The following is a 22061-nucleotide window of genomic DNA, read 5'->3' as shown; positions in this document are numbered from 1 at the left end:
CAAAAAAGAAGGATAAATTCCCTTCAAAATTAGTGTATCTTTTTGAGCTTGAACTGAAATATGCAAGTGTGGTGGACCCCGGACTGTGTTAGTCAGCATGCACACGTGCTACCACCAAGTCTCTCCTTGCATGCTGAGTTAAGCGGTTACAATCAAAGGAGTGCGCAGACAGAACACAACCACATTGTATGAAACAAAATATATATACAGATTGATATACTTATAACGGAGAAATTTCCCTTTTTAGAATGTCAAAATTTGCTCGACAAAAAGAGAAAACGCACACTTACTGAGAAAAGCGGCCTGAGCGCTATCAAAAAGCACAACCCCACAGTCAGTTGGTGGGCAATCAATGACGCCTCCTTTATGACGGCAATCCATCAGGTCTTGCGTCAACGGTTCATGTCTATCACAAGAACATAGAGACTCTGAAGGTTGGTGAAATTGTCAATATGCTTCATGGCCAGGGCTTTTCGACAATTTTCCGCAAGACTGTTCTTCGCTATGCTTCAAACAAGAACGTAATCCGCAAACACATTGGCAAAGATATTTATAATGGCGTGTACTTTATTGTTGTTCACAGTTGTTTAATATTTATTCTATACACATTACGCCTTATCTTATCTACACAGTAGCGTAAAAACTGAAGCAGGATGATCAAGCATATTACTAAGTAAAAAGCAGTGAGTTTCCCTGAATTTTATAAAGCCCATCAGTGGGCGTAAACTGGAAGTCGACTGTATTCCTATAGTAAACTGAACTTTCAGGGATCATTCCATGGCGTCGTGGCTGTGTTTATATCTACTTTTTGCATTAAATTACAAGCCGCGGGAAACAAGCACGAGACTCAGGGTCTCGCATGCAGAGAGGCCACGTCGGAGTAGGGAACGGTTTTCCTGTACACAACTCCCACTGTCTTCGGTCTAACTACTAGGCTCTTTTTGGTTTATTTTGGTCACCGGCCCTTGCTCACGGATACAGCACAATGGCAGAATCGGCAGCTCAAGCTCTCCAGCGTCGTCACGACGAGCTCGAGGGTGCTCCGGATCCATTCCCACCGATGTCTGGTCAGAATGGCAACACGCGTCGTGCTCCCAAGAAAAACACGCCTCTGGACACCGGTGATGAAGAGGCGTTCCCTTCGCTCGCGTCTGCCGCACCTGCAAAGCCCACTGTCGCCTCTGCCTGGAGTGCTGCTCCTCGTATTCGCCAGGTTGCTCCTCGTGTCGTCGCACCAGTCTTTTCCGATTCCTTCGTCCTTGAAAACATCGATCTATCTACGGCTGGAAAGGACGGAAAGTCTACCACCCTCACCGATGTCCTTAAACGCGTCATGCAACAGCACAAGAACGTCAAACTCGAAGCCAGCACCCAACGCAAGGACGGCCGAGCCAAGACTTCGTTCGTGATCAAGGCCGATTCAGAGGCAGACCTCGAGGCAGCGAAACGCAAGCTTACTGCCGCGTTGAGCCCAATCGTTACTCGCGTTGTCCAATCTCCCATTTCCGCCATCGGTAGTATTGTTGGTCAAAAAGGTACTTACCTCCGTATATGCATAGTATACGCGCGTACTGAATGCGCCATTTCATAAAACAGGCGCTAATCTGAATCAGCTACGAGCCAAATACGACGTCCGCGTTGACATTCCTCGCAGGGATACCAATCTTGCTCCACCTGCTGGCGCGTCTGGTGCTGCGTCTCCCATACCCGCCGACGATGATGAGGAGCCAACTCAACCAATCAGTGTCACTGGCCCCTTGAGCTCTGTTGTCGCCGCTATTGCCGAACTTGAAGCTATTATTTCTACCAAAACTGCGCATATCACCCAGCGTGTCCGTGATATCCCACCCAAGATTTTCCTATTCATTGAAGGTCGCATATCCGAGTACGAGAATGTGGCCAATTCTGACGGGTCGAGTGTCCTGGTTAACACAACCGTCGAGTCGCGCGAGGTTAGCGTCACGGGCGATCGCCCGTCGGTCGTCAAAGTCGTCGAAAAAATCAAGGAAGACATCGCAGAACTCGAGAACTCGCTTACCTCGATTTCGAAGCGTGTGCCAAAACCCAAGCAGCGCTTGCTACAAGGCGATTTTATACAGACGCTCATGACGACGACCAAATGTGCTATTGAACTTCCTGATGACCCCGAAAACGAGCATATTACCATCTGGGGCCTTGAAGATGACCTTCCCAATGGATTAAAGGCCATTAATGACGTAAGCATTTTGAATTTAATTTGAGAATGTAATATGCTCAGTTCATGTTATAGCAAGGGGGCTCTAAACACACAGAGACTGTCACGATCCCTACACCTTCTGGTGCTATTTGCGAATATCTCATCACCACCGCGTACTTTGGATCTATTTGGGGACCTAAATTCCCAGGCGTCGAGGCATATCCTGTTCCTCGAGGAAAAGGGCATGTCATTGATTTTGTGGGAGAAAAGAATGCTGTAGCTCCCGTGGTGAAGGATTTAAACAAGCTATTCCAGGAACTTGCTAGTTCCGTTCGTCAGGTTGGGATAGACTGGCTACTTCACAAGCCCCTTGCTGGCAAGTTTGCTAAAAGGCAAGAGCTTTCCCTAAATATTATGAGGTTATATCTAACATGCTTCTATTCAGGATTGAGCATTTCAAGACCGCAAATCACACCGAGATTCATTTCCCTGAAGAAAGTGAAGAAAAATCAACCGTGCTCCTTGTTTACGATCTCGGAAAGAATTCCTCCAAGAATGAGAAGAAAAAGCACCTCGACGAAGTTGAGCGTGAGCTCAAGAAACTCGTAACTGAGACGGGCAACATTCGCTCCGAGGAGATCACCGTAGATAAGAAATGGCACCAGGCCATCATTGGCAAGAATGAATCCAACTTGAACGCGTGAGTACGATTTGTTGTTTTGGTGGTTTAACTTTTGAATCTTACTTGTTTATATAGCATTATTGGCGAAGACAAGACACTCTCGATCAAATTCGGTTCCCAGGCCAAGGCGAACGGTGACAATAGCTTACCCGAAGACACGATTCTGGTTCGTGGTCCTGGTAGCGATGTTACTCGTGCCGTAGAAGCGATCAAGCAGCTCGCTGAAAAGGCGAAAAACGACGAGATTGAGAGTAGCTACGTACGTTTGCGCACCAGTTTGACTCCCTTGCATATGCTCAATCGATTGCGTCTAGGTCACGGAGTTTGACATCCCGCGGGAATATGCTAGGCATGTCGTTGGCTCCGGTGGTTCTGGTATCAACAGGCTTCGAGAACAACTCGATGTTAAAGTCGACCTGAATGACGATGAAGAAAAGGAAGTGGAGGGAAAGAAGAAGACCAAGAAGCCGACAGCCAAAACCCATGTCAAAGTATGCCGTTCTATTAAGCATGGTGTTCCCAATTAAATTTCCGGGTGTGTCTAGATTACTGGTAGGAAGGCAAACGCCGATGAGGCCAAGAAACGCATACTTGCTCAGGTCGAGAGACTGGTACGTTTAATCTAGATACTTTAAGGATGCCTCGTTTCTTGATACTATTGATATAAAGGAGGACGAAACGACAGAGATCCTCAAGATTCCGAACAAGTATCATTCTGGACTTATTGGTAGTGCTGGAAAATACGTCAGTCGTCTGGAAGACAAGTATGGTGTCAAGATCAACTTTGGAGGCGATCGCGAAGACTCTCGTGCTCGTGGTCAGGCCGGAACCCTGGGTCCAGATGAAGTCATGGTTAAAGGCGGAAAGAAGGGTGTAGCGAGTGCGAAGAGCGAACTCCTCGAGGTCTATATTCCATTCTTGTTCACGCCTAATTATATCTGACATATCTCTCCATCCAGGCTTACGACTACGAGAAGGAGACCAACCAAACTGTCGAGTTCACCGTCCCTACCCGTGCTGTTGCTCGCATCCTTGGCCGTGGCGGTTCGCAGATCAATGAAATCAAAGAGGACACCAACACCCAAATCGACGTTGAAAAAGCCGATGCAAGCGATCCTAAAGCGGAGACGTTAATCACTGTACGAGGCACTAAATCCGGCATCGCTGAGGCCAAGAAGCGGATTTTAGCGATCTCGAACGAGGTCGGTGAGGAAACCACTGTTGTTATCAACATTGAAAACAAGTTCCACCGCGGTTTGATTGGTGCCGGAGGTCAAGGCCTGAAAGATCTTATCGCCAAAGTTGGTGGACCGAGCGACTCGAAGGCACAGGCTGGTCTTATTCATTTGTGAGTGAGCTGATATTTAGTCATGCCGCGCACTCTTACATTATCTCAGCCCTCGGAATGGAGAACCTGATGACGAAGTCACCCTACGTGGTGAACCTGCTCTAGTCAAGAAGCTTCAAAAGGAGCTGGACAAAATTGTCGCTGAGCTCCGGGATCGTGTCGTGCTTGGTGTTGATATTCCTGCCCAGCACCATCGTGTGCTGATAGGACGCGGTGGTCAGCATCTCAACGAGCTGCAAGATCGTCACCATGTAACTGTCCAATTCCCTGGAAGTCGATCTTACTACCAGATCGGAGAGCCTGAGAACGTAGACGAACTTGCAAACGCGCCTCCAGAGAACATCGTCAGGGTCTCAGGTTCCCGTAGTGCTTGTGAAAAGGCGATCAAGGAGATGAGCGTATGTATTAAAAGTTTTCTAGATTCGCTCAACCTGACCCACAATCATTTTAGGACCGACCGGCACCTCAGGAGCAGGTTTCCACCACAATCACGGTTCCTCTACGCTACGTGCACTCGATCAGCCAACAGGGCACCTTTTTCCGTTCTCTGCGACAGGTTGGTGTACAAGTTGACCAATCTCAGCAACCAAGCAAAGCTGCGTCAACCCCTCGCCCGCCACCTCCTTCGGGCGGCGCTACTCGAATTGACGAGGAACCTGCGGAGGAGGCTGTACAATGGCAGGTCGTTGAGAACCACCAAGATGGAGAGGAAGGTGACTCTGAGTGGACTCTGCGCGGTCGGGACCAGGCGGCACTTGACAAAGCGCAGGCGATGATTGAAGAGGCCATTGCCCAGGCTCAAAGTGCTTCGCACGTTGGGTTCCTCACTCTTTCTGATCGATCCGCTTTCCCTCGTATTGTTGGGACCAAGGGAGCCAATGTGTCTCGTCTTCGCAACGAAACTGGTGCTGAGATCACCGTAGGTCGAGAGGACAATACGATTGTGATCATAGGTAAGGATCTGCTTCGATTTAGACACCACGACACAGCTGACTCAATGCCCCCATTTGTGTAGGATCAGAAAGTGTAATTGAACACGCCAAATCCAAGATTCTGGACATTGTGAACAACTCCGCTCGTCCGCGAGGCGGTCGTTCTCGAGACGAGGACTAAAAGTATTCATGTACCCCACGATTAATTACGCCATTCCCAACTTGTACGACATTACCTATACTATATGATAAACACTGGAATACCATGTACTTTGGATTTAATGATATTGTGTAATCCAAGCGTTCGGACTATGGTGCATGAGGGATCGTCACTAACAAAGACTGGCCACGCATATACTCAAGTCTCCAAACCCGATACACTATGAATTCCAAGTATCCTTGTTACTGGCTCCAGTTGGTGATCCCTGCGTAATTGACAGGGCCAAAGATACCTCCTGTGACATTTAGCTTATTCCAATCCCACACACCTAGCGAAATGGGGTTAATATGTCTACCCAAAACTTCATAGTGGGAATGGGTACCAATGCAAGATGAATTTCCGCAATTTACTGCAACACGCCTTGCAGTATCATTCACATGAATCGTGTTCATAGTACCAACGAATTTGACATTCTGAGGTAGTGTTAACACACCCAACTAGACCAACAGTCAAACGATTGGTTCGCTTACCGATAACGCTACCCCATCACCTGGAGTGCCCAAGGTTGCTGAATAGCTCTGGTCAATTATTACACCAAAATCGCTGCATCCAGTTGCTGTATTCCCGGAGAAAGTGATGTTCGTAACTGTCGAGTTAGTTGCAGCAGCTTTCGTCTTGATTCGCAGGGCTTGGTCACTGAAGCACATTTTGGGGTTAGTACAGTTGTGAAAGCCTGGAAGTCGCTCACTTATTAATTATAGTATTCCCGGTAATTTGAATGTTTGATGCGACTACGTTACTATCAATAGAGCCCTAGTTCATGCGTGAGCTGAGTAAGAATATCAATACGCCCTACTTACAACCGAGATTCCATGGCCGCCAACACAGGTATTTTTGTGGAAGGTAATGTTGTTGCCTTTGTTGATTGCAATACAGTCATCCTGATTCATTATCAAACTGTTTTCGATGACCAAATTAGTAGTCGACTGTCGGAGGTTTAAGTTTATGAGGACAAGGATGGGTGGATCGATTTAAACTTACGCAGTCGAATCCATCTGTGTTGTGTCCAGCCGGCTTCCCGCTACTGTTAGCGTTTGGATAAGCTCCGAGTGCTATAACCTAGATATTAGACAATGTAATGCATGTTTCCAATCATGTATGCTTACAGTTATCGATAGTTATATGGGAGATGGTTAAAGGGGCGGGATTCGATATACTGAATGTATGCGCGGGCGAGTTAAGTACCCCAACTTTCTAAATTCCAGTTAATTGAGGGGCCGTTCGGAAATAATCTTTGCGGTCATACCGTAAAAAGCCCTGATATTTTGATCCTAATAAATCGCACATCAGGTTTAACAACAGAGTACAGTGCAAGTTGAATTACTTCATCATGGGATGTGGCTTAATAACCCCTCCGTTCCCTCCTAATCCGTCCCAGTAGGCTGGACCGTTCCCATCGAAGAAGTAGCCATTGCCATTAACTTTGGAACAGTACATTAGTCGAGGGAATGGACGGTTGATAGACACTGGTCTATGACTACTTACACAAAACTTGCTTCCCACTATTATGGTAAGCGGAAAAGTTGGTTTTGAGACATCTTGATCAGAAAATCGGATGGTGGATACTTTACCTTACTTGAAACAATGGCCCTAAAATGGAAAGGTGTGTAAGTATTTCTATTGGTGTACTAAATATGCACTAACCAGCCCAATTAAATACTCCAAAAGACACATTTCCGAGCATGTTGACAATTGTATTATCCAAGAGAGAGAGGTTGAATGTAACATTTGGTGGCACAGTAAAGGCATTGATATTCACGGTTTTGCACTTGACTGCTATTGCCACATCGTCCACGGAAGATATGGTGCCAACACAATCCTGGGAGACCGCGTAGTCGGCGCAGAGCAGGCTAAATAAAAGAGGTGAGAGTGTTGAGAACATGATATGAAGGATTTCTTGAATGAGGTTGAGATTCACTAGGATCGATGGGGGTTAATATATAGCCTCTCTGACCATATTTCTTGCTGTTGTTAAAACAACCGGTCCGACAGATTAGACAGGGTGGTGCCTTGCCCAAGGGCTACGTATCGCCTGCTAGATTTCTTAATATTAGCGGGCCGGTTGATTCTATAGTTCTGATTAAGAAGAATACTCGACAGCTTATCAAAGCTTCTCGGCGTAAATGAACCGATGCACTCAACTACCAGAGCTAGTAAACTATTCTAAAAATAGATGTCGGGCCGCTCATGAACCGCCCCATGACTCTATATGCATGTGAATCAATCCTAAAGTGCTACTAGATTAGATTTCAGTGCACACACCAGATTTACTTCTAATGGGAGCGTCGTATGCAAACCCCTATGATCATCATGCGAATAAAAGATTGTACGGCCCCAGGACACAACTTTCAGATTGTCTCAAACAGGAATATATTTGCTTGCGTATAAACGATTCCAATACAATCAGTGTACCGAGTTCCTATAACCAAAGCATAGATCATGGGCCTAAAGCTAGTTAATTTTTCCAAGGCCAGCATTTGCCTGGACGTAAGAGCCAACTGAAGATGCTGCCATAATAGACGCGGATTTGACAACGGACTGGAGTTAAGGATTAGAATTTGTGACCAGTTGGCCAGACTAGTGTAGTAAACTTACCGCAGAAGAGAACGCAGATAGAGCAGAAGTATCTTTCTGGTTAAGGCTTCCTGAGGAGAGCCTGTACCGTTGTGTTGAGTTAGTAGTATTACTTTTCAACCCGTGGATCTTATCAACGTACAAAGTGTTGGCATAACAGGTCCTTCCAAGGTATGAGCTGCAGGCGGAAGAGGCACTGGAATCTATAGGAGCATATACAACACCCGAAGATCCTGCCAGTGAAGGTGTGGTCACCTATTTGACTTCGTGTAAATCATCAAATGTGGTGCTTTAATAGGTTTATTTGCTTACAGTGTTAAAGTAGTTGCCTTCCAAAATAACCTTTGCACCAGTGTCAGCGTCCAGAGCATGTCCAGCGACGCTGACCCAGTAACTGCGGTGGTAGCATATTAGCTATAGTTCGCATACTAACCAAAAATGCTTCATACTTGTTATACATGTGAACAAGTTCTGACAAGAGCTGTGTTTGTTTCACTCATAATTAACGATAATTTAATCCAACTCACGATTGTATCCGCTAGTACCTCCAATCTTGGGGCCACGACCACTAAGACACTCAAGTAAGTCACCGTACACCAGTATCAGGCCGTCACTCACGATGTCATGTAAATGCTACCCAGACATATTTAGCATCCAATTTTATAATTAGGGCGTAAAAGCGGAACTTACTAGTTGCGTGCAAATGTAATAGTGTCAGAGGCGCCTGTAAAGTAGAGTGCCCAGTAGTGACGCCCTAAAAACTAGTTAGCCTTTGTTTATCGAAAGGAGTCTATAGTACAAAACTCTCACCATTGCAAGTTGCACTGAATTAACATGGCGGAATGTGAACTTGGCTAACGAAGAAGAAACATTGTTGTGGGTACTCACGAGTAAGTACTACAGGTTAAAAGATGAAGTTGTCAGAAAGGGACAATAGAGCTCCAGCATCAAAACTTACCTTGAACCTTCAAAGACGTTGTTAGAAATGGTGACCTTCTGGGCAGAGCCATAACCCTGGTTTAAGAGTATTAGCGTAGCCCTGTTATCAAAGACCTATTACATACGGTTACGATCATTTGGCGACCAATATTTTGGATCTAACGATACTGTTGGTAAGTAGCTCTATTGAATTGATAGATGGGCTCACATAGTTATGATCAATCTAATAAAAGTGTGAGTGATATACAATGATTAAGTGCTACATAGAAAGCTCACCCAAATGTTACTACCGCCATCGATAGTGATAGCATCACCCCCCCAGACGAACCGGGGATTCAGATCGTAAATACGAATATTTTGTATAATAATATTGTTTCCTCCAGCAATGCGTAGACCTTTGCCTTTACTAAAGATACATTTAGTAACGTAGCGGACTTCAGGGGTATTTATAAACTCACATTCCACCAGCGGTTCCTTTTCCGAGCAACGTCTTATTTGAAGCAACCTTGATTGCACTAACACCAGCCTTCTTGTATGTGACGGTAGACTATGGTCGCCCAAGGGTTAAATCTTGGGTGATAACAAATACATGATATTCACCTTGGATGCACTGGGATAGTAGTTGTCACACCAGTTATTCTGGATTTTGTAAGCTTTTTAAGGCGCGGTCCCGACTGAAACCCTAAATCATACCTGGTTGATTGCTAATTGAGGATTTGGACTGCAAGTCCAAGCGGCGCATGCGGTACCAGTGACGGATCCCTTGAAGCAGAACGTTGAGCCAACTAGAAGACCATTAGACCAATTTCAGACATGTACATACCTCACTATCAGTGAAGTCAAAGATTTTGTCAAGTAAAATGGTACGAGCAGTACTATCACCCAGCCTTCGAGAAGAAATCAGATCTGTTACTACGCTATTTATGGACTTAGCTTACCAGCTAACCAACTGGCTAGTAGAAGTGGGAACTGCAGCAGCAGCAGAGCCACCTCCTGTGGTCCCGCTAGCATAACCAAATGCGGTCCCTACAGCGTGAGCTCCGCGAACGCAAAGTAACGCAGCGATGAAGGGGTTTAAAGCAATATACATGATATGGTGTGACGGAGAGAAGGGGCTTATTTTGGGTGTACCTTGAACGTGTTGCTTAGTCTAGGGTAAATTATTCGTCCTTTTATAATCGGCAAAATTGTGTACTGATCCGTTAACCCCATACAGGCGGCCCGTCAGGTTTTACCGCAGTAAACTCGATTGGATACTCCGCTCACGTTAAGGTAGTGTAGTTCCAGCTTCCAAGGCCACGTCAATTATGAGAACCGCTTCGAAAGGATGGACGACATTCCAAGAGACCTAGGGTACTGTATCGATTTGGAAAAGTAAATTAGGCACATGACAACATAGACAATGAGAACCGTTTTTGTCATCAACTGTCCTCACCCGGCCCATCAGGCGGTACTAGCATTGCCGTGATACGGGCGGCTGACTCTTTTGGTTGACCATATGCTTACCCGAGATATGCTCAAACATCTAGAAAGCCATTAAACACAAGCTCCGCTGTGGTAGATTCATATCAACACGACCGTGGTGGCCGTTGCAAATGGATAGGACTAACGTGCAATGTTAGAAATAACCTGTATAATTCGGCTAGCCGAAAGAAGTATAAAAAGAGGTTGAACCATCATCCGCATTGCTTTCTTTTACCTGAAGCGGAAGAAAGTAGAACTTGACAGAATCCCATAATGAGGTAAAGTGAGAATTCAACTCAGTCATTTGCTACGTAGTATGTCTAAACACCGAGCCAAGGAATTCGGCTCTGTAAGTGCGGTAGCTCATTGATCCCAGGCTCGCCAGCAAGAGTTTACAAATACAATAAATGTGCCGAGATCGCAAGTTTAGGTCAGCGTACGTGGGTTTGCCAAGAATGAGCATGTGGCTATTATTAAAATCTAGGGCTATGGTAGCCGGCTGGTTTTCAAATCACGAGAGACAGGCGAACTATGGATGCATATATGCGTTAATTATACCATCTTTGTATTACATGACTATATCATAAGTGAACCGTTGAACAGGCCGGCTCGTTTAATTGACCTTGCCAAGCCCAGCATGAGCTTGTACGTAGGTCCCAACTTGTGAGGACTCCATAACTGTTGCGCCAGTAACCGCAGACTATGAAAATTTCGGTAATTCAATGACGGTATAATCCATTTGAAGATATCTACGTACCACACCCTTGAAAGTAGAAACTCCTCCAGTCTCTTTCCGGTTGGGAGTGCCGGATGAAAGCCTAGAAAACAGGGATAAGCCACTTCTATGTATCGTCGCCTGGAGTGTTACTACTCACAAAGTGTTGGCAACGCATTTACGGCCAATATGAGAGCTGCATTGAGCGGCGGTGGTAGCATCATTGGGAGCAAACACAGATCCTTGAGTCCCGGATGTTGATGGCTCGGTGACCTAAAATATCAGTTATCTCGAATCAGCCAGCCTGAGCATATAAGTCCTTATCTGTTGAAACTCCGACCTTGTTGAAGTAGTTGCCCTCCACAAGAGCATTGGACCCGACACCAGCATCCAAAGCGTGGCCAGAAATGTCAACAAAGTAGCTGCACAAATATTAGTTCTTCTGATAGCGCAAGTCTCTGATAACTAACTTATTGTAAATGTGAACCGACTCTGTTAATAAATATTTAATCATTATTCGATTCTAGTACTGTGATACTCACGAGAGTAGCCGCTAGTTCCACCTAGCTTGGGGCCTCGGCCACTAAGTTATTGCATTAGCATACGGAGATATTGGTTCGAAATACTACTTACGAAGTCTGGTACAGGCTAAACAACACAATGTGGTTAGTTACCCAGATAGTTGTACTACGGCGAGGACTCACTAGTTGCGAGCGAGAGTAATTGAATCCGAAGCACCTGTGAAGAGCAAAGCCCAGTAGTGACGCCCTTTGCAAACCTATAAGCCATTGACAGTTTTAGGATATTCTGAACGACTCACCGTTGCACGTCGCACTACATAAACAAGTGGCGGTAGATTAGTTTCAGGGATCTCTCAAGGTGTGTTCAATCTTACGAATAGGTGCTAAGAAAATAGTCAGCAATGCAGTGTTTAAAATCGGAAGAAATACTCACCTGGCGCCATCAAAGACATTGTCAGAAATAGTGATTGACTTGGCTGCCCCATAGCCCTGAAGGGGAATTAGTACTTTAGGAGAAATCAGCTTGTAGATACTTACAGTCACAATAAACTGTCGACCAACATTCTTGAACTAAAGCGAAGAACGTCAGTATATAATATTTGCACCAGTGAGCGTACTTGCGTAGTTATGGTCAATCTAATGAGTAATTCAATTATAAACGCCGTCAGTGGATAAACGATTGAAGTTTTCGTCATGCGTACCCAGATTTTGCTACCGCCGTCAATGCTAATAGCATCACCTCCCCAGACGAATTGGGCATTGATATCAGATATGCGGATGTTCTGGATGATGATATTGCTGCCACCAGCAATACGAAGACCCTTCCCCTTGCTATATTGGTTTACTGGTAAGCTTGGAAGGCTACCATAGGCTTCATCGATATCTCACATTGCTCCGGCGGTTCCCTTGCCCAACAAGGTCTTATTCGATGCGACTTTTATGGCAGTAGTACCAGCTTTCTTATAGGTAACGGTAGTCTGAAATGCTTGAGTCAGTGCAAGTCCGATAGTCCATATGTGAATTAAGCTTACCATGGCCGCATTGGGTTCGTAATGCTCGCACCATTCGTTCTTCGAGACAAGAAAAATAAGTAATTTTGCAAAACATGTATCAGAGGTTACTCACGGCATCAATCGCCAGTTGAGGGTTGGGAGAGCAAGTCCAAGGCTTACAAGCTTTGGCAGTCACTGAGCCCTACATACAAACAGTCAGACCTTACTTCAGAGTCGCTGGATATAGATGTTACCTCGGAGTCGGTAAAATCGTACGTCTTGTCAAGCAGGATCACACGAGGGGTACTATCGCCGAGCCTGAAGCAATCACAGCTGTTAAGTGCCAAACGCTAAACGAGACAATCGTCAACGTACCAGCTGACGAGTTGCGCAGTCGAGGAAGGTACAGCCGGGGACGCGGACCCACCACCGGTGGTACCGGCCGCATAGCCAAAAGGCGTACCGACAGCAAAAGCGCCATTGGAAAGCAAAAGTGCTGAAACGAGAGAATAAAGGATGGTCGACATTGTCGATAAATGAATGTGAGTAATACGAGGTTGAAGATAACAAGAGAAGAGATATAAGGCAGTTTGAGCTTGATTCACCGTGTGATACGGGCTTTATACTCAGGCCGTTGAACACGGAATCGATTGTGCATCTGGTAACCAAGCCGTGTTGCGATCACTAGCTCCGCACTGCAAAACATTCATCATGCGGCATGCCAGGCATGATAGAAAATAACCTTCAAACATATCAAAAACATAATCATCTTCAGCTCGCGAAGCATGTATCATGGCCATACACCGGCGTACATATATTGCGATTCGCTTCAACCTGGCTACAAGGAGGCAATAAACATTGCGGGCCGGGGGCTTAACGGTCAACCAGTCGGTGCGTGCATACATATGAGCGGAAATAACACCAATGTTCGAAATGCGGGGGGTTGCTGGGAATCAAGTAAATATGGAATGGTTGTTTCATGGGGGTGGAATGCCATAATAATATAGCCGTGCCAAATTCCGTTGTGAAGCCAATTTCTAATTCCGTGATCAGTGCCAAGAGATCGTGTTCCTGATCCGAGTTGGACTGTAATTTAGGCGGTTATTGTTTTTGGTTTGGTGCAGCGGGCTGCTGGATCAAGCCAAGTTGCCATTCGCCCGTATATACCTTCACTTTCACCCTCTTGTCTTCGCAGTAATTGAATATCATCAGTCGATAGAGGACCGGCTCCTGCCGCAATGCTAACGCCTTTCAGGTCCAATGCACGCAAAGCGGCAATCTACAAGCACTTCAGACCGGCTGTTATGCGAGCACGGTTTCAGGGAACTAACTCACCAACGCATTATGCAGTCTATCGAAACGCCGTAGAACTTTGGCGACATTTAGAACAAACTGTTTTTCGTATGTTTCGTCCTGAAATGAGCTGGAATGCTGACGGCAACGGTCCCCTACCAGCTTGCCGAGAACGAGAACCGCTTCCATGCACTCCTTGAGTGCGTTACCAACTGCACGCTGGCGGGCGCGGAGTAAACATGACTCCAGTATTTGGTCCATTGTATTTGAGAGATGAGAATGAACCGCGAATATATCAGAAGCCATGCGTTCTTTCTTTAGATCTCGTGGCAGGGTTGATTCACTTTTACTCTCGTCTTCCCGTTCGATTTCATCAAGTTTGGCCAGGAACGAATCCCAATGAAATCCGATAGCCATGTCTTTAACGTATCCAATTAGGCTACTGATAAACGACTGAATCTTGAATCGTGCCATGAGGAGAACAGGTGGGCTGTCTAGTCCTTCTTCTTGGAATATTGTGTTGAACAAAATACGAGTGACTGTTTCAACTGGGCCAGCGGTCAGAATTGCGCCGTAGACAATGTTTGAATTTGAGGAGTGGTACCTCGCAACAGGCGGAGTAAAAACGTAAATATTCTATGCATTTTGTGCCGAATGTCGAGGGTTATGATGGCATCTATAGGATCAGGCGGCTTGTAGTCCAAGCAAAGGAAGTCAAGTGCCCTGCGTAATGTCAGTCGGATATATACTGGAATATAAAGGACATACTCAATCGCTTATGCGATACCATCGGCTTCGTAAGCCTAGGTTGGGATGTCATCTTAGCATTCACTTACCATTGGGATTCAGCCATCGTGCTCGCCCCTCAGGGCTCTCCTCTTCCAAGTCTCTCAATATGAAGCCGAGTCTCCATGGAGTTTCCTTCAGGACAATCCGCTCAGGACCTCTCTCGCGAGCCGTTTCAGATTCCTCGTCGTCAGAATCTGAAGTAGATGCGATCCCCCAACCAACCCCCAATGTGTCGTCGATAACATGTCTCAGGCGCAAGCCCAACTCAGCACCACCTGGGGGCCAGGTTCCTGCACCCTCCCGGTCACTCAATCCAACTGCAAGTCCTACACCCCACTCCCGGGAACGCCCTTCGCGCTCCGCACGTTCATCTGCCATATTGTCTCTGGTAGTGTCGGCTATACCAAGGCGAACACGAACGCCAGCTCTGATTCCCCGACCTACTGCAGCGCTGACATGAGATATACCCGCCTCTTCAAATAAAGCCCACGTAGACGGGACCAGAACTTGGCGTCGTCACCGAGAAGAAATCCCCTGAGAACTTTGAGGTGAGCTTTGAAAGCTAGGCGACCAGTAAACACACGAAACAGTGCCGAGCTAATCAGGCGAGAATGGGCAAGCGGGAGAGCCAGTAAGCTAACGTCTAATAAGAGAGGGAGCGTAGGAGCAGAAAGAGGAAGCACCCTAGGACCGTTGGATATGAACTGTGCAACCGATATATCTTTTATTGGTGCGGGAATATGAGAACCCGGGGGTTGATCGAATACACTAAACGTAGCAATCTCAGGTTTGTATACGCGCACTGGCTCAGATGGAGACGGCACACTCGTGGTAGTTTCGGTCGGCTCTGAAGAGGGAGATATGCCATCTTTGGATGTAATAGAATGTGTTTCGTTTTCGTTGTCCTCCGACTCAACGGGACTTGTAATCGCATAAGCAGCTCCGTATAATCCATTTAGTGTCTTTCGAACATTCAAGATGTGCTTTTGAGTAAGAGCATCAACGGCATGAAGATCTTTGTCGAACCACCCCCATCCGGGCCCCTTCCAGGCCCAGTCTGTTCGACATAGCGGATGCTCGGGATCCGCACGCCTTAGAATGTCCAACGCTCGAGCCGCGCTACCAAGCACTAGTTTTGACCGCTCAGAGAAAAATGACGGAAGGTCTATTTTATGACCCGAAACCAAGCTCTTGGCTGGACGAGATGATCGTAATACCAATCCAATTGTCACAGCTAACGAGTCATTGAAGTCTTGGCTCGAGGTCACAAGAAGATACGCAATCATAGCCGAGGTCCTGTACGGAGCAGAATGGGATATCGCATGGTCCAGGGCCAAAAACAAGTGGTCCAGAAGCGATGTCTGTGTGCTAGGAAGCTCGGCGAAAGGAGGAGATTCGTTTAGAGGCTTCTTGTGGAGTTAGTGTGAATCAGCGCAAGACATTTAATCCACTCACACAATGGCACAATTCGGCCAGAGTAGTCAGCTCGAATCGAAGATCATTGAAACTCGTGGATAAACGCGACAAGGACGCCATGGTCAATGTCTCGGGAAGTCGGGTAGTCAATTCTGACTGAATCAAACTGATTATAGATTGGAGAGAATATGCCAGTGCCCGTGATGCAGCCGCTGTCGATCTAACGTATCAAATAAGTAGGCAGCGCATACAAGTTCCAGTTCCCACTTACGGCCTACGCAACTCTAATACAGTATTTTCTATGCGCCGTATCAATGTGCCTATTTCAAGAAGCGGCGCTATCAAACTTCATAATGGTGAATCAGAGCATTCCAAGGGGACAGGGTAACGTACCTTGAGGTAGTTTCTTCACTCAACTCCCCTAGTACTAATATGGTCTGTCCAAACTCATTGTTTTCCACCCTTACGGTGTGCTGAGCATCTCTCTCGTCCCAGCTGAACAATTGAGAGGTTCCTCCAAGTAATGTAGTTCTCAAGGATGACAATAGGTCTGCGGGAGAGATAAAACGTCGGACAGCGTCACCGTCCGAGATCAGCCGAGGTTGAACACTGCCAGTACGGTTAATCGGATTGACCAAAATAATACGTTTCGAATACCGGGCACTCACTGGAACCGCGCAGCAACAAACACCTTTGCTGACTGCTCGGACAAAAACGCACTTCGAGTTGGAAGACCTTTGACCGGTGCATCCCAAGAGAACGTCTGTCTGGATGTTATTCTTGTGCCAAGTTTGACGACAATACTACGCACCGAGTTCTTGGCAATACCCTCGCTGGCCTTGACGGTCCATACGTCAGGTTCGTCATCCTCCAATTGAACATCGCCCGATTGATTAGAATCTGAATCCGAATCCGATATGCGCGTGGTTTCTCCAGGAGATTGAGATTCTGTGCTATCAAAGGGTGTTGACAAGTTGATAGGCTTGAGCGGATGAACCACAAATCGCGTCTGATTCAACGCATTCGAGTCGATTGAGAACATCTCGAGGGGTCAAGGGCAGCTAAATCCAATGCCCAATATTACTTCATACAGAAGTCTAGTAGCCTTTGCCTACGAGTGCAACCCTCAAGCTCAGTCGAGTCGCCAAGAATTGGTCAAACCAAGTACTGCCCAGAGATGGACGTACTTGACAAGGGACAAAGCTAATCACCTGGTTCGGAATCACGTGTGATTCGCGAAAATCACATGCCATTGCGCGCGTCATTATGCCCAGGAGCGACAAATGGGCTGACCCGCCTCTCTATGGCACGTCGTCAATAGCCTAGCTCAGTTTTTATTTAAAGGAATAGACCCTCTGCCCGTTTCTTTTACTTTGCGACCACCATGATAGATCATATACTTGGGCGCCCGTCTCCGAGCTGGAAGCGCACGCAGGTAAGAGCGAGGCCCGATGTAGCCCAGAGCGCTTTGCTGATAGGATGTTGGGCATTTGTGCCAGGTATTTCTTGTATTGTTATTTTGGATATGGAGGCTTTTGCGGGGAAGCCGTGATGGGCCTCGAATACTCTATATAAGAAGGATGAATAGACTTCTAGGTGAGCTCATGTCGGCCGCCACGAATAGTGAGTGTGGGGTGGGATGCTAACCCCACATAATTACCTTTAGCTCGATTTACACCATGGCAGATTATAGTTGCCGCATTATCTACATTATATGCTGGCCGTCATCTCGATTCGATCATAGGATTAGGCTGTAAGTATTCTATCTAGCCTAAGCTACTGGCTTATCTATCACTACAATCCAGCTCCAGAACCCCTTGCTCGACTGGTATGTCTGAAAACTGCCACCAAACTGCCACTTGTACTGATCAGCCCTGTTTCAACCAGTATTCACGCTCGTACTATCGTGCTACATGGATCACAACAGGCCTCGACGCCGGACACGCAACAGCTATGAACATCCAGCCTAAATGGCTACGTGACCTCGCAGCCATGGCATTCTCAGCATACTACGTGATATATGCCAACGAAGCAGATGACAAGGTCCGCCTCTACACTTTTTCTTATTTTATTTTTCATTTTGACACTCACGCCCCCGCTCATCGTCATCTGACCTGTAGTTACGAAAATACCGCGCGACGGCCTCGATCGAAATGCTGCGCACGTGTTGGGAAAAGACGTCGAAAAACCCGTGGATCCGGGCGATCACGTATTTTGAACGGCCTCGGTTGCCTGTAATGCGCAAGATGGTGTTTCCTCGACAGGGTTCTGACCATCCGTTTACGGTGTACTTGTACTTTGCGAAACCTGAGCAAGAGCTCGGGAACCAAAGAGAGCTGATATTGGATTTCCCTGGGGGAGGGTTCATTTGTATGAGTCCTTTGGACCATGAGGAGCGATTAAGGCGCTGGGCGATTAAAACGGGCCGACCGGTGTTGGCAGTTGATTATCACAAGGCTCCGGAGTGTAAGTCGGCCAAATTACTCAAGATTAAGACTGACCCCATCTATAGTCCCATACCCGTTCGCGATCGACGAGTCGTTTGAATTGTACAAGCTCATTGTCGATCCAAAGGCAAGATCCTAGGCATGGCTGGTGACAAGCTGAGCGTGATATGAGTGGAGATTCAGCGTGAGTTACATGCGCTCCAAGTCGATGCCTTTGCTAAATGTCTGAAACAGGGGAGCCAACATTTGCTGCAACATCATGTTCAAATCCTCGAAACGGCTCCGTCATCCGGTCATTGCCCAAGCCTGTATCTCTAGTCCTCAACTATGCAGCGCTCGATTTTAACTTTACTTCCTGGATGGCGCCGGCGCATTTGAAAGTTCTGCGCTCGCAAGCCAGTCAAGGTCACATCCCCGGTCTCGAAGAGATGAAAGATCATTTTAGCGGGGGTGGTCCCTTGGATGTGGCCGGCCCCACCGATCGTGGTCGAAAGTCCTGGACGGGCGAGTCGGTCAAGGGCCGGACGGAGGGAACGGGCCGTTTCCCATCTCGTCCAGCGTCCCCGGTTAGAAAAAGGACCACTCCGCTGGGATCTCCTACAATTGGAAGAAGAGTAAGATTGTGGGAAGAGCCAATGGGCGATATTAAACCCGAGGCGCCCGCTCGAAAGACGATTGGGACTCGATTGACGATGACTAGCCGGACAGGATTCTTCCAAGATAGAATTATCTCACCAGTATGGTAAGGATGATGTCAGGGGAACTCGGGCCAGGGATTTATCTACTTTATAGATGCGCGCCATGGCCATTCTATATATCGGTCCGAAGAACGTAGGTGATCGACTCCTATGTGTTTATGGGCGCCTAACTATGGTTATGCTCAGAATCCAGATTTCAAGACTGATTACCGCATCTCGCCTCTGTTAGCGCCCAGCGCACTATTGGCTGAATTCCCGCCATTGCTGATGACTTGCGGCGAGAAGGACCCGTTTGTGGACGACACGTGAGTGAGGGTGATTGAGAGCATGGGATGCACGTTTCTGACGACGCAACGTTGGGGGATGTATTCCTGATACGCGTTGATTGCGGTGCGAACTGGACTGATCGGCGGTTGGTCGGGGGGAATGGCGGGGGCGTGTTTTGATCATTTTTTTTCTTGCAGCGTGGTGTTTGCAGGCAGGATCCGCGAGGCAAAACGAATGAAGAAGCGGGAGGGATCGCGCTTTGGTGAGGGACTTCGGATGAGCAAAAAGGAGACCGAGGCGGAGGACCGGGAGTGGGTGCACATGCATATATTCGAGGGCTGGAGTCATGGATATTTGCAAATGGCCTCGTTGATGAACGAGGCACGGGATGCGATTGATGACATTGCTGGATGGGTTGTTGATTCGTTTGAACAAGCTCGGACTCGGGCTTTGGAGCGGGAACGAGAGGAAGAGGCCGAGATGCTGACGTTTACGCCGCGGAGACGACGGTCACCACCTGGCTCGGCGGCCAAGGAGACGCTGGGTATGAATGGGGAGTCGGAGAGTGCACAGCCCCCGGGACCCGCGGTCGAGTCGGCGCTTACGACCTCACGTCGAGGAAGATTGTCTACTTCGACGCCACTCACATCACTTACTGAAGAGGAGTTGATGCGAAGGCGAAGAGTTGAGGCTGTGGAAGGGATCAGCGAGCCCACGCCTGTGATAGATGGAAGCGCGCTGGTTGAAGAGGAGGAGGGAGCGGCGGAGGAAATGCGTATTGCATACGGATTCTGATGTTGTGATTTATTTGTACATTAGCGGTTACTACATATAAGATTTTTTACACGACAAGTGCTGCGACGACTGCGGGCGCCGAAAAGGACCGAGGACCAAGCAGGTTGGAAGCTCAAGCGTCGCGTTGTCTGGGCTTCACTCTTGTGTTGTTGGTTCGATTTCGTCAAGTTAACTCGTGCTTACACTGCCACGCACTGCCACGCCACGATCCGTGTCCATTTCTGGGGATTCACGCCTAGGACCATCAGGACAAGTTGTGACCCCCAGTAGAGTGCGGTTCTAGTCTTCCCAACGACCATCGACGAATTTCATCCGCAGCAAATTGGCTCAGCCAGGCCCACCAGCACCGCCGCGAGTCGATCGAACGCTCGGCGCCAGATATCCCGCAGCTAAAGCGACTGAAATATAGGCATTAGTTGAATCATGCGCACCGTTATATCTTCCTCGCACCCCGATCCCAACCACCAGCCGCGTGATTCGCCGCCGCAGACACAAGCGCCGCGACTCGACGACAGCGCACTGGACCCTGCCCTGAACGACGAACACCTAGGATATCCACCCGACTCACAGCCGCCGGTCGTTCCCTCTGGGCTGCAGCAGATGGCCTCTACATCCGCATCTCCTCCACCACAGTACATAGCCACTGGCCAGCCCCCCGACGGCACCGAGTGGGGTGATGTCCCCCGTCTGCCCCCCATCCTCCAGGTCGAGAAGCAGCACGTTACCACAACCGCTACCCAGGCCGCGAGTGCATCTCGTCGCCGCAACGACGCCCAATTCAAATGCCCAGTTCCCGGATGCGGTAGCACATTCACTAGGCGCTTCAACCTCCGAGGTCTGTGCCCATTCTCTTTCTCTCCCGTGCTCAGCTCTCATACCTACTAGGCCACCTGCGCTCCCACACCGAGGAGCGTCCGTTTGTATGTGAATGGCCCGGATGCACAAAGGGATTTGCTCGCCAGCACGACTGCAAGCGCCACTATGCCCTCCACAATGCCAAACCCAACCAGCATCTCTGCGAAGGATGCGGAAAGACGTTTTCCCGTACCGATGCGCTTAACCGCCATTGTGAGTCTATTGTTGCTCTCCCTCGCCTTTCTCTGACCATCGTTCTCCAGTACGTTCCGATGGAGGCTCAGGCTGTCGTAAGAGTGTAGCAGCCAAGGCTGGTCCCTCGACTTCCAATCCACCACCTCCACCTCCACCTGTGCCTGTTTCAGATCCCGCCGAGGGCCACCCGCCGCCTCCCCCCGGTACCCTCAACGGACACTATCCAATCTCCCTTGCCGTCAATGGCCCACCACAGCCAGGAGCTCCAGCGGATCCCAACCTCCACCATATTCATCCTCACCAGCTCCCGCCTGAGCTCAACCCGCAATTCCTCGCTGGTTTGCTTAGCGGTCAGCAATTCCTAGCCGCGGCCGCTGCAGCCAATGATCCAAACCACCCCCCACCGCCGCCTCAGCCTCATGTCTACGACGGCATCATACAAGCTGTCTCAGCTCCACCCCAACCCCAACCCGAATCAGAACCTCCAGTCCCAGCCGAAGAAGAGTCCTCCGAACCACCCAGTAAACGCCGTGCCGTGTCCGCAGGCTCTGAAATCGTCTCGGTCCCAGTCCCAGGTTCGGGAGCTGAATCATCCGAACCGCCTCGTGAACCCACGACCAAGGAAAACGAATCCACGTCCTAAACCCATGCTTCACTCGGACTCTTTTCTTACTTTTTATAACTCTGCAACGTCTCCCTTGTTTCATGTCTATATTCGATACCATACTCCTCTCCGACTGTTC

At 48.1% G+C, this 22061-nt stretch overlaps 8 protein-coding genes across 8 annotated transcripts; 4 read left to right on the top strand and 4 right to left on the bottom strand.

Annotated features, from left to right (window-relative positions):
* Positions 1-985: 985 nt before the first annotated feature.
* Positions 986-5319, top strand: RhiXN_06452 (Vigilin 1; the record flags this gene model as incomplete). The annotated part of the gene is made up of 12 exons (XM_043326268.1): positions 986-1535; positions 1597-2216; positions 2270-2556; positions 2622-2876; positions 2934-3117; positions 3173-3349; positions 3404-3469; positions 3528-3761; positions 3818-4206; positions 4256-4604; positions 4658-5159; positions 5222-5319. 12 exons carry the CDS (start codon positions 986-988, stop codon positions 5317-5319), a joined length of 3711 nt encoding a protein of 1236 aa, XP_043181700.1.
* Positions 5320-5540: 221 nt separating this feature from the next.
* Positions 5541-7240, bottom strand: RhiXN_06451 (polygalacturonase; the record flags this gene model as incomplete). The annotated part of the gene is made up of 12 exons (XM_043326267.1): positions 5541-5626; positions 5681-5771; positions 5829-5994; positions 6047-6111; positions 6159-6284; positions 6340-6410; positions 6465-6552; positions 6605-6629; positions 6683-6779; positions 6844-6860; positions 6930-6948; positions 7003-7240. 12 exons carry the CDS (start codon positions 7238-7240, stop codon positions 5541-5543), a joined length of 1089 nt encoding a protein of 362 aa, XP_043181699.1.
* A 569-nt stretch (positions 7241-7809) lies between these two features.
* Positions 7810-9961, bottom strand: RhiXN_06450 (pectate lyase; the record flags this gene model as incomplete). Its single annotated transcript, XM_043326266.1, has 19 exons — positions 7810-7896; positions 7954-8014; positions 8075-8187; positions 8245-8326; positions 8382-8403; positions 8460-8500; positions 8551-8565; positions 8623-8686; positions 8743-8756; positions 8821-8829; positions 8891-8946; positions 8997-9029; positions 9080-9094; positions 9148-9277; positions 9330-9418; positions 9472-9510; positions 9565-9633; positions 9695-9758; positions 9810-9961. The coding sequence occupies 19 exons, from the start codon at positions 9959-9961 to the stop codon at positions 7810-7812; spliced, it is 1155 nt and encodes a 384-aa protein (XP_043181698.1).
* A 987-nt stretch (positions 9962-10948) lies between these two features.
* Positions 10949-13090, bottom strand: RhiXN_06449 (pectate lyase; the record flags this gene model as incomplete). Its single annotated transcript, XM_043326265.1, has 18 exons — positions 10949-11035; positions 11093-11153; positions 11211-11323; positions 11391-11472; positions 11521-11542; positions 11593-11633; positions 11684-11698; positions 11755-11818; positions 11871-11884; positions 11946-11954; positions 12005-12060; positions 12109-12141; positions 12273-12402; positions 12460-12548; positions 12603-12641; positions 12697-12765; positions 12818-12881; positions 12939-13090. 18 exons carry the CDS (start codon positions 13088-13090, stop codon positions 10949-10951), a joined length of 1140 nt encoding a protein of 379 aa, XP_043181697.1.
* A 566-nt stretch (positions 13091-13656) lies between these two features.
* Positions 13657-17103, bottom strand: RhiXN_06448 (SPC97/SPC98 domain-containing protein; the record flags this gene model as incomplete). Its single annotated transcript, XM_043326264.1, has 11 exons — positions 13657-13842; positions 13899-14404; positions 14461-14579; positions 14625-14631; positions 14693-15030; positions 15090-16051; positions 16101-16281; positions 16333-16407; positions 16455-16670; positions 16730-16824; positions 16873-17103. The coding sequence occupies 11 exons, from the start codon at positions 17101-17103 to the stop codon at positions 13657-13659; spliced, it is 2916 nt and encodes a 971-aa protein (XP_043181696.1).
* A 562-nt stretch (positions 17104-17665) lies between these two features.
* RhiXN_06447 (carbohydrate esterase family 10 protein) lies at positions 17666-18647 on the top strand (the record flags this gene model as incomplete). Its single annotated transcript, XM_043326263.1, has 6 exons — positions 17666-17684; positions 17728-17814; positions 17867-17889; positions 17949-18104; positions 18182-18527; positions 18574-18647. The coding sequence occupies 6 exons, from the start codon at positions 17666-17668 to the stop codon at positions 18645-18647; spliced, it is 705 nt and encodes a 234-aa protein (XP_043181695.1).
* Positions 18648-18729: 82 nt separating this feature from the next.
* RhiXN_06446 (carbohydrate esterase family 10 protein) lies at positions 18730-20268 on the top strand (the record flags this gene model as incomplete). The annotated part of the gene is made up of 4 exons (XM_043326262.1): positions 18730-19245; positions 19301-19339; positions 19393-19511; positions 19671-20268. 4 exons carry the CDS (start codon positions 18730-18732, stop codon positions 20266-20268), a joined length of 1272 nt encoding a protein of 423 aa, XP_043181694.1.
* Positions 20269-20691: 423 nt separating this feature from the next.
* On the top strand, positions 20692-21961 carry RhiXN_06445 (C2H2 zinc finger; the record flags this gene model as incomplete). The annotated part of the gene is made up of 3 exons (XM_043326261.1): positions 20692-21103; positions 21154-21336; positions 21387-21961. 3 exons carry the CDS (start codon positions 20692-20694, stop codon positions 21959-21961), a joined length of 1170 nt encoding a protein of 389 aa, XP_043181693.1.
* Between the last annotated feature and the right edge of the window lie 100 nt (positions 21962-22061).

The sequence above is a fragment of the Rhizoctonia solani genome, chromosome 7, assembly GCF_016906535.1.
Source record: "Rhizoctonia solani chromosome 7, complete sequence".
NCBI lineage: Eukaryota > Fungi > Basidiomycota > Agaricomycetes > Cantharellales > Ceratobasidiaceae > Rhizoctonia > Rhizoctonia solani.
This window is presented reverse-complemented; position numbering and strand designations above follow the sequence as displayed.